The sequence below is a fragment of the Elephantulus edwardii genome, unplaced genomic scaffold, assembly GCF_000299155.1.
Source record: "Elephantulus edwardii isolate Elephantulus edwardi_28Jun2011 unplaced genomic scaffold, EleEdw1.0 scaffold00007, whole genome shotgun sequence".
NCBI lineage: Eukaryota > Metazoa > Chordata > Mammalia > Macroscelidea > Macroscelididae > Elephantulus > Elephantulus edwardii.
The window spans coordinates 15,800,790-15,811,467 of NW_006399757.1; the positions used below are offsets into that span (position 1 = coordinate 15,800,790).

Sequence of the window (10,678 nt, forward strand, 5' to 3'; positions counted from 1 at the left end):
CCCTGAATGTGCTCACCAAGTTGTGCCAAGAAATCTGGAGGACAACCACTTGACCCATTGACTGGAAGACATCCATATTTGTTCCATTTCACAGAAAGGTGACCTGACATAGTGCAGAAATTATTGAACAATATCATTAAGATCATATGCAAGCAAAATAATGCTGAAAATTATCCAAAAACAAGGGGAGCACATCAGCAGAGAACTGCCAGATGTGTAGGCTGGGTAGCAGAGAGGCCGTGGTAACATGATGGCTCATGTTAGGTTGATCTTGGCTGAAAGCAAGAGTACCAGAGGAATGTCTATCTGTGTTTCATTGACTATGAAAAGACATCTGACTGTGTGGATCATACCAAACTGTGCCTAACTCTGAGGAGAATGGGAATCCCAGAACAGTAGACTGTGCTTACGCAAAAACGACCAGAAGGCAGTGGTCAGAACAGAGCAAGGAATCACTGAGTGTAATTCAATAGCAAATTATACTTTTTCTTGTTGCTGTGTACTGTAGAGTTGGAACCAACTCATAACTGACTCTCAAGGGAATAAATTTCATTGGAAGAGATTGCCCATTGTTCTCCCATGGAATAGCTGGTGGTTTTGAACTGCCAGTTTATTTAGCTTAGTAAACTCTATATAATACTCACGTGACTAGTAACCTTGTGATTATATAAATAACAGTCTACTACCAAAAAAGTGTTAATGATTCTTCCAAGCTCATAAGTCCGTCTCTGATTTTGTTTCTTTGTGTGATAGGATCAGTCATTCAACCTTATTTAAGACTACGATTATATTGCTTATTATTGTTACTTGTAGACATTTAAAACACCAGGATAAAAATGTTTTTTTTAATTTGTAGAAGAGAAGCATAGCTAATATTTAAAATTTTTAAACATAAAATAGTGATTTATTCTCAATTCCTCTATTTATGTTGGAATCATCTCTTGTAAAAATGATGCAACATCAAGTCTCATCTATCTTTGCAAGAAAGGGAAGAATAATTTTCAGCTTTAACAGTACAAAATTGAGCCAATTTTTCTGCTAATTCTAACACCAGCTTTTCATCCTACAACACATTCTTCTCTGTTAATTTCAAGAATTCATTGTAATGGTCAATAAATTCATTGTGATGGTGTAATAAAACTCAAAAATAATACTCAAGATTATAGGGAAGTTAGATCAAATATTGCCACCACTTCAGAACCAACTTATAGCTGGTCTTCCACTGGGTTTCTGAGTCTGTAAATCTCATGGAAGGAGACTGCTCACCAAGGAGCCACTGGTGGATTTGAACCACTTGAGAGGGAGGACCCTTGAGTTAGCAACACAATTCCCTATAGACTAGAGCTCCCCTTATTAGGGAAATAATGGGTTTACAATTCAGGATTATGAATGGCTTCTCAATCAAAGCTCATAGATGAGCCTTTCCCTGACTCCCAGGTCCTCAGCCTCTCAGCCTTCTGACCCCTCTGGCCAGTCTAGTTCCTCTGACCTCTTGGACCTGTTCAGCCTCTGCTCTGCTTAGGAAAGTTTTACTAGTCTATCGCTCTACCAGTAAGTGCCCAGAGGCACCACATTCCACCAATAAATGTTGGCTGGAAGGCACTTAGCTTTCTAGCTCCCTGATTTGACAAACCTGGCTGCACTAACAAGTGTCTGGAAGCATCCTGGTCTGCCAGGAAGTCTCCTCTCTGAAAGTACTGTTGTTTTTTTTTCTCTCTGTGGGTCAGAAAACCCACTGTTACTGTTTTTCCTTATACCAGGAAGCCAAATATACTATCTTCTGTCAGACCCTTAGTTATGTTTCTTCTGATGCTGCCATTTGTTAGCACCTTTCTATTTCCTGGGTCTAAAATGTTCTCAGTGCAGGGATTCTAAGTGTAAAGGGTGCACTCTACTTCTATCCCCTTTTCGTATTTCTGAGATAGCTCACTTTAAACCTACCAGGATGAAAAAACTGAGCAATCCCTTCATCAAAGTTCCATAGTGGCAAGAAGCTGTACTGTAATCCCGAAGGCACATGGTTTGAATCTACCAGCTGTTCCGCAGAGGAAAGATGGGCAATCTTCTTCCGTGCAATTAACTGCCTCTGAAACCCACCCAAGGGTCCACTATGGGTCAGTTCTGACTTAATGGTGAACAACACATGCCTTATTTGCGTAGTCCCCCTCCACAAAGGTGCCATGTACCCTATTTGTATTTGAACTGTGGTGTAGGAGGAGAGTACTGAATGTCTCATGGACTACCAAAAGAACAAATAAGTCTATCTTGGAAGAAGTGTGAAAGTGTCCTTCTGAGAGGCAAAGATGATGAAACTTAAGTAGTACATACTTTGGACATGTTTTTAGAAAGGGCCTGGCCTGAGAGAAGGACATCATACTTGGAAAAGTGGTGGGTCGGCACTTAGATAGGAAGACTCTCAAACAAATTTATTGACATGGTGATTAAAACAATTGTTTTTGTGTACCATCGAATCAGGACAGACTCATAGCTGAACCTGCAGCAGGTTTTCAGAGGCAGTTAATCACACAGAAGATTGCCCATCTTTCTCCTGTTGTAGAGATGGTGAGAGATGGCACAAGATAGGGCAAGGTTCAGTAATGTTGTTCATAGGGTTGCTATGAGTTCACTCAACTTGGTGGCACATAACAACAGCAATGTTAAGCTGTGTCGCAGTGTGTTGTATGTTTGACTGATAACAGACAAGCCTCACCACAATATAGATACTAAGCAGTCTCCTCCTTTAATGACACAGAGCCTCAGAAACATGATGGTCACTGTGAGAATAGACTCAGTGGTCTCAGGTTTTATCCAATCCCCCTGGTAGACCAAAAGCAACTTATTGATGAGAGTTATATGACCCCAGATAGAAAGACTATTAAAAAAAATCCACTGCACTGTACCTGGGAAACTTGAAAAATTGTTAACATTAGGCTCCATGTTTAGACAGTCTATTTTAATTCGTGTACATTACAGCTCTGCCATTGGGTTTTATAGAATCTCTCTGGTTCAGAACTCTGGGGACTTGTATGGCTAATCCCACAGTGGTGCCTCCTGGTGGTTCAAATTTGGTGTGCACTGGAATACGTGAATCTCATGTGCTTGCTAAAACTCATAACTAAGTTGCTACCCAACTGTTTCATTCATCCCATTTATTAAATAGATTATCTTCCTTTTTCTTTAATCCTCTTATTATAGAAATTTCTGCCAACCTTTGAATGAAACTTTTTGAGAAAAGTAATTCCTCATGTAAGTTTATTCTGCATTTTTGCACACATGTACCATATATGCTTGTTAGAAGCAAGGAAAAGAACTTTTATCAGTGTTATTTTTGTTTAAGAAATTGATGGAGTTGAAGGTTAAGTCACCTTCTGATTGCACAGGTTAAACAAAAAAGCACTACATACATCAGTTTTACAAAGCATCTTACTCATTTTTTAAAAAAATCCATCTTATTGATAAAGCTCATGATGAAACATGTATAATAATGAGCCCAAAATATTTATTTTACATATCTACAAGACCTGTTTTCCTATTTCTAGCTCAATCACAAATCATATAGGAAAATATTTAGGCACATGAAAAAGCTTTAAACCATAAAAATTAACATTTGGAAAAAAATCACATGTGAAAGCTCATTAAATAACATTGACAAATAAATAATCAGCTTTACTTATTAGCTGCTGCCATGCATTTCTGGCATTCCATTACAAGTGAGGGTCAGCATGCAGGGTATAATTTCATACTATGAAACTGGAAAAAGCTACGGGGCTTGCTTTTGAAGTGACATGTCACATGGTCTTTAACTTTCATTCAAAGGGAGGTCACTAACCTGTTCTCATGGAAATTAACCCCTAAAAGCACCTTTCTGAAATGTTACTGTGAAAAATCATGGCAACATTTCTCCCCTAAACATTTCCGTTTCGAAGGTTTTTGTCTGAGTGTGTATATGGGTTATCTGGGAAGTGGAGGGCAACTGACAGTCCTTTTTCTGTTTTAAATCTTACTGGTTTGATGATTTATATATAGTATAATCAGCCTCTTAAGTATCTCTGGGGATTAAAACGGGACGTGTGGGATTAAAATGCAAATTGCACTCATAAATATAGGTACATCTTGCAAAACTTGAAAAGAAAAAAAAAAACTGTTCCCAAAAAAAGTCCTGATACTTAGGACAGCTCGCTGGGTTTGATCAAAGCAGAAAGCATACATTTTCAAGTGAGAAAATAGCAATGGCAGGCTTGAGTCGTCCAAGCAATCAGAATCTGTAAAGCAGATGGTGACTAGTCAGTCCAGTTTTGGGAGTCTGAGTTCTAACTCATGCTGTGCTTGCTGGATTTGCTGGCCCTTTTGCGCTCTCGGTGATGCTGGGCTGGCTTGGCAGGCGGCACGCTCTTGAAGTTGTGGCTGGACTCATTGTGCTGCCTGGTATACCTCTTGCACTTGCAGGCGGTAACCACCGTGATTTTGTAGGTGCGCGTGCTGCCATCTTGGCACTGAAGCTGGATCCTTTGGGTGCGCGTTTTGTCATTGACACACCTCCACTCCTGGGAGCTCCTCCTGCTCCAGTACTTGGTTCCATAGCCTCCCCCGATCCAGTTGGGGAGCACTGGCAGGGGCAAGCACTCGCCTGCACACACCAGCTCCTTCAGAGGGCTGATGCTGGTGCACTGACCATCAGAGATGTACTTAGTTGAACGAAGTTCCCGGCAGCCCACTTGAACCCGAGCTGCAAGAAATAAGAAAGAATAATGTGCATCAGGGGCAGAAAAAGCAAATGGAAGCTTTTCTGAAATAACCTTATATGAGAAACAAGATTAAAATTCTAACAAATTGACAAGTAGAAAGGAAGCCTCTTTTACATTTTCACTTTGCAAGATTTCCTGCATGGTAGTAGAGACACTTTTTAATGAACTCTATCAGTATATATGGCTATTCTTTTCCTGGTTGGTGGGTTGGGAATAGTCTAAACATGTTTCTTTTTTTTTTTTTTAATTTTCAGGTAGGACATTAGGTAATTGCTTGCTGAAATACTTTAAAATCTCATTCTTCCAGTCTCAAGCCTTAGTAAAGATTAACCAGCTCTTGTATTTATATGTAAATATGTATCCTTTACATTTAATAAGAAACTTTAAATAGAAAAAGAACACACTTCAATATTCTCTTTAATGTTCTTATGGGTCATATTGTTAATGTCTGCAAATGCTTTTCATAAGCCTTTTTTTAATCTTCTGAGAAAATGTGGAAAGTATTTAAATACCATGTACAGTGCATATGCATGCATGCTGCAAATTTTCTTTCAATTATAGAATTCTGCTACAAGAGAGCACTTCATACATACATGTACAAGACCTGACATTTGGCATCTCAGACTTAATAACTACATTTTAAACATACATTTTCAAGCTGTCATTAAAAAAAAATAGTAAAATGTTTGAAATGCAAAATGACACTGAATCTCACAATGTAAAGATTATAAAAGCTCCTAAATCAGGAACGTATGGTTTCCATAACAACTTGGCTATAATTCCATGAATTTTACGGCAGAGAAATGCCTAACATGTCTGATTTACAACTGCAAAAGGAACTACGGTGCTCATTTCCTGACTGTTGTTCACGGTAAACTTGTTTAGTTATTTGGATTAGATAAGTATGTTCTCTAATTGTTTCTTGTGACATGTCTTATGTAATGGAAGCAAAAGTTAATCTTGAGACATTTGAAGTTGTCCTTAGCCATTCTGTTATCTAAACTTGAAGAAAATTGCTTGTTACAGGCTTGAAAAGAAATCAAGACTAGTTAAACAGAAAGGGTGAAAGAAAAGTTCAAAAGTCTAGGCTGTTGGTTTAAAGCAAGGGAAATTATGAGGGATATTACGGAGGTCTTAGAATACTGAAAGCTAAATGAAGGTGGTGGTTGAACTAGTAGTTTTGCTTTTTCTCTTTGCCCACTATTTTTCAGGTAGGAGAGTTAGACTTACAGGAATATGGTAGTTATGAAACACACATATATATATACTTGCATATATCACATAGAGAGCTGTTAGATTAAAATTCAAAGGTAAGCTAGTAGCCCAGCCAGTGTGCCCTGCCTGATTCCAAATCCAGTTCCCTTCCTGCAGCTGCGTTACCTGGAGCAGCCAGGGATGATCCAAACTTGTCTAGCTTTTTGTTCCAGTGTGTGCAGAGACTCAGCATTTCTGTAGTGACAGTTCACTGACAATGAATACCTACCGCACTGCTCAGTAATCTAAAGTTAATCAAATATTTCCTGTGTACTTCTAAAAGCAACCAACTTTGTGAAAGCTCAAACATCTTGGTTTTCTTAGAAAGACACAGTCAGTTATATTTGCTTTGACTTTTCAAAGGTCAAAGCTGCTTTTACTTGTTGAAGAGAGTCGAGGAGGAGGAGCAAGAAGATCTGTGTAAGATTTCCTGAACACTCCTTCTCCCCATCCCTCTTTAAACGTTATTATTAACATGCAATTCTCTAATGGCAAGCCATGAAGCAAAGTTAGGAGCAGAAATCAGAATCCCACTAATTTGAGGATCGTAAGTTTGTCAATTAAGCAAATAGAAAGGGGAGAATCTTCCTACACAAACATTCTTGTGCTGTTATTTTTATTTTTTTATCTCCTGGTTTATAAAATGTCCCTCTCTCTTTCACAGTAAAATACAATTACCTAAATTTTGAACTGATTATGAAGAAATTATCTTAGAAAGAAAGAATCCTTCAATATTTATCACTTTTAAGTCTTTTTTACATTGATCATCAAAACTTTTAACGATTGTGTTAGATATATTTTAGAAATGAGCAATTTCTCTTCTGGTTCCTACAAAGTATTCATTTGGACTCTGCTTTTCTCCCCCTACTTTTACTTACCTTTACACATTTTCCCCCAAATCACACATGTACTAAAACAATCTGAGAAGACATGCCAAAATTATCCTATTCTGAATAACATGTTTAAAAATTCTAATTCTGCAAGACTATAGAGAAGCAACAGTTCAACTCCTGGGAATATTTGTTTTAGAGGTTTGAGATAAGCTTAAGTCCATGGCTGCATTATCAAATCACTTTTGTGGTCATGTTAACTTTAAAATCACTACCCAGGAAGAATGCCAATCTACACATGCAGCAGATTACTCCCAGATTGTTTAGCAAAATATATATACGGTTCAGGATAGTTAGTAATGAAACAGTTCTATGTGAACTGTTAATGCTACCAATTACATAAAAGGGGAGAATATCAAACAAGTAAAACACACTTACTGTTCCGATCCAGTCCAGTGTTACTGAAATGCCTGCCTCCATTTCTGGCTTGATTCAACGTGCTGTTGCTGCTGGGGTTTGCTGGAACAGGTTTAACCACATGTGAATAAAGGATTTCTGTGGCATCATTTTTAAAAGCCAAACAGCTTTTCATTAGGATGCATGCAAGGGGAATGAGATAGAAATGAATGGCTGGAGGAAGCATGGTGAGTAGAGGATTTGCTTGGCTGAAGGGCTGGTTAATTCTTTCCCTTCTGCTTCAGCACTGTAACTGTGGAATTCCTGCCCTAGGTTCCCTTTATATATCCTCAGAGGTTTGGCATTCATTCAGGTGTAAAGTTGTGGAGAGCTTCAGAGTGAAAACACAGGGAAGGGGTGGGATCCCTACATGACCCTGCAAAAGAATTTTACCAATGGAAGAGAAGGCTGTAGGAAAGGAGGAGCTTGGTATACAAATTGCCTGAAATTTCAGAGTTAGGACTTCATCACTTGTCTGTGAGCCAAAGCAGCCAGGCACATTCTATAGCAACTACAAACTGTCTCTCTTCTGCCCTTTCCTTCCTGGAATCTAACTCACATTCGGGATTAATTTAAATGAAAATATACTGCTGTTCGTTTGAAGAGATGGGCTTTCCCACAGTTGTTTAATAGTCCCTCCAGATTGTAGATTGTAGGGGGTGGAAAGGGGGTTATTCTCAGATATGGTAGAAATTCCCATGAGTCTAAATATTGCAGGACTAGCATGAATTTAAACACATTTTCTCTCTCAAGAAATAAACCTTTTTTTTCCTTTAAAGTATAAGGCACAGAGCTAAAACTTGCCCCCTGGACACACTTAAATAATGCAGCTTTGATCTACATGAACTACTGTGCTGCTAGGTAAATTATTGCCAGAGGTTTTGTGCGGAGAATAATGAGCACAGCTCAGTCCATGTTAAAGTAAAGATACCAATTTTCATCCTAAAAAATGTGAGAGTAGCATTAGCATCTGTAATATCATTCATGTCAAGGAAAGTATTCTGATAGATTGTTTAGCAAATCTAAATGTGTTTTTTTGTTTTGTTTTTTATTTGCTGCAGGAGACATGTATTCTAGTTGTATTTAGCAAACATTTTGCTCATCATTTGCTTCAACTCTGATGTCTACCCATGAAACATTGTCTTTTTCTGAAAAGCCTTCCTCACACCTGGAATAGGCATTCCATTAATTAATATGAGGTTACTGACTCACAACATACAAACAACAAAAAAATAGGGATAAGTTGTCTCACTTACGAGATATTTCAGTAGGAATAACTCCTTTTTCTTGACAACCTTTTCAATTCTAGATCTATTTTTGGGGAAGGGTCCATTAAAACAACCTTCTGTTGTTAGGTACAGCCAAGACCACTGCAACTCACAGCAATCGTACAGACAACGCATGGAAAGTTTGCCTGTTCTTGTGTCTTCTCACAACCTTAACTGGGCCAAGGCCCATTGTTATAGTCACCGTGTCAATTAAATCCCTCTAAAAGGGACTTCATCTTCAATAAGCCTTCATGCTTCTAACCTTCTCATCTATCTTCCACGGACTGGATATTCTGACACGCCCAAAGTAAGTGAAAATTACTATTTAGTCTGAATATTTTGTACCTCTCTTCTTTTGATGTATTGTAACAGCTACCCAAAAGCATTTCATTTCTGAGGCTCCATATAACATACTTTGGACATGTTGTGAGGAGAGACCGGTCCTTGGAGAAGGACATCATGCTTGGGAGAGTAGAGGGACAGCGCAGGAGGGGAAGGCCCTCTCTGACGTGGATTGATTCAGTGCCTGAGATAATCGGGATGGGAGTGTCAGAGACAGTGCGATTGGCACAGGACAGAGCAGAGTTTAGGGCTGTTGTACAAAGGGTCGCTGTGAGTCTCAAGCGACTCGACAGCATATAACAACAACAACCCGAAAGCACACAGTTCGAATCCACCAGCAGCTCGTGGAAGAAGAGTATGCAGTCTCTGTCTCTGTCTTTGTCTCTGTCTCTGTCTCTGAAAACCCACTAGAGGGTCAACTATGAGTCAGTTCCAACTGGATGTTATGTACTTGATGATACATAACAACAACATATCTATCTCATCACTACCATGGCACTTTTATAACTCAAGTTATGTTTGACTCAAACTATAGTCTTTTCAAACATCATATAATGTGGAAAAGTCAGATAAATGCAAAAGGAAGTCAGAAGAAGTCAAACAGTAGCGTTGGCAAGAAATACTGAAAGTACAGTGGACTGCTGAAAGTACGAGGAAACCAGTTTTAGAAGAAATACAATCAGAATGTTCTTAAAGAGCAAAAACTGTGTTTTGGGGCACAACTTTGGACTAGTAACTTGTAATTTACCTTTAAGTGTTGAGAGACCAAATAAGGAGGCTGGCCACTCCATGATAGTAATATAGGAATTTTATTAAGGAGTTAACTTAGTAAAGCAATGCCCTGGGCTATAGCAGGACCAGACTGACTTGAGTCATTAAGGCCCAGGAGGAGAAGGCACTTTTATTCCAGTTAACAAAGGTGGGATATCATCAGGGCCCCAGATTTCCAAACCCACCCTCGCAAGTATTACAAAATTTAGCATTACATAACTTTCATCCCTTAATAAGTCAAATTGAGCTCAAAGCAAGCAGGATATTAGCCGCATTAGGCCTCACTGGTTCTACAGAAGCCATTGGCTGCAATGTGTGAACTGTAGGGTGGCGTGTTGATTCACTAAGGGAAGTGAGGCATCTGTGATAGGGCCTTCTATTTAAAAATCCATTGTTGTTGTTATGTACCGTCGAGTCACTTGTGACTCATAGAGACCCTATGTACAACAGCCATGTTTAGGGCTGTTGTAAAAAATCCATTAGATTTTAAATTTATTTAAATTGTCTTTTGTCAACAACTGTAAGATATCATCTCACCCCAGTCAAAATAACAAAATTTAACAGAACAGCAAGCAACAAATACTGGCGACGTTGTGGAGAAACTGGAACCCTTATTCACTTTTAGTGGGAGTATAAAATGGTGCAACCCCTGTGGAAAGTGGTATGGTGCTTTCTCAAAAAGTTGCAAATAGAGATACCATTTGACCCAGCAATTCCACTACAGGGAATATACCCTGAAGAGAACATAACTGACATCCAAGCAGATAATATATGCACACCCATGTTTATTGCAGCTTTGTTCACAATAGCAAGGAGTTGGAAGCAACCTAAGTGTCCATCAACAAATGAATGGATAGAGAAGCTGTGGTATATTCACACAATGGAATACAATGCTGCATTGAAAAACAAGGATCTCATGCAATATTATTCAAAATGGTTGACTCTGGAGAACATTATGCTGAGTGAAATATCTCAGTCACAAAAGGACAAATATTGCATGGTTCCACTGTTG

At 38.8% G+C, this 10,678-nt stretch overlaps 1 protein-coding gene across 1 annotated transcript; it reads right to left on the reverse strand.

Moving 5' to 3' along the window:
- Nucleotides 1-3,310: 3,310 nt before the first annotated feature.
- SOSTDC1 (sclerostin domain containing 1) lies at nucleotides 3,311-7,653 on the reverse strand. The gene is made up of 2 exons (XM_006880261.1): nucleotides 7,268-7,653; nucleotides 3,311-4,726 (listed from the first exon to the last, which is right to left on the reverse strand). The coding sequence occupies exons 1-2, from the start codon at nucleotides 7,470-7,472 to the stop codon at nucleotides 4,311-4,313; spliced, it is 621 nt and encodes a 206-aa protein (XP_006880323.1). The 5' UTR covers nucleotides 7,473-7,653; the 3' UTR covers nucleotides 3,311-4,310.
- Between the last annotated feature and the right edge of the window lie 3,025 nt (nucleotides 7,654-10,678).

Excerpts from the sequence above, each read along its gene's own strand:
- SOSTDC1 (XM_006880261.1), bottom strand. The coding sequence starts at position 7,472 with ATGCTTCCTCCAGCCATTCATTTCTATCTCATTCCCCTTGCATGCATC. Across the intron at positions 4,727-7,267 it reads CACTGGACTGGATCGGAACA|CTCGGGTTCAAGTGGGCTGC; the intron begins GTAAGTGTGTTT and ends TATTTCTTGCAG.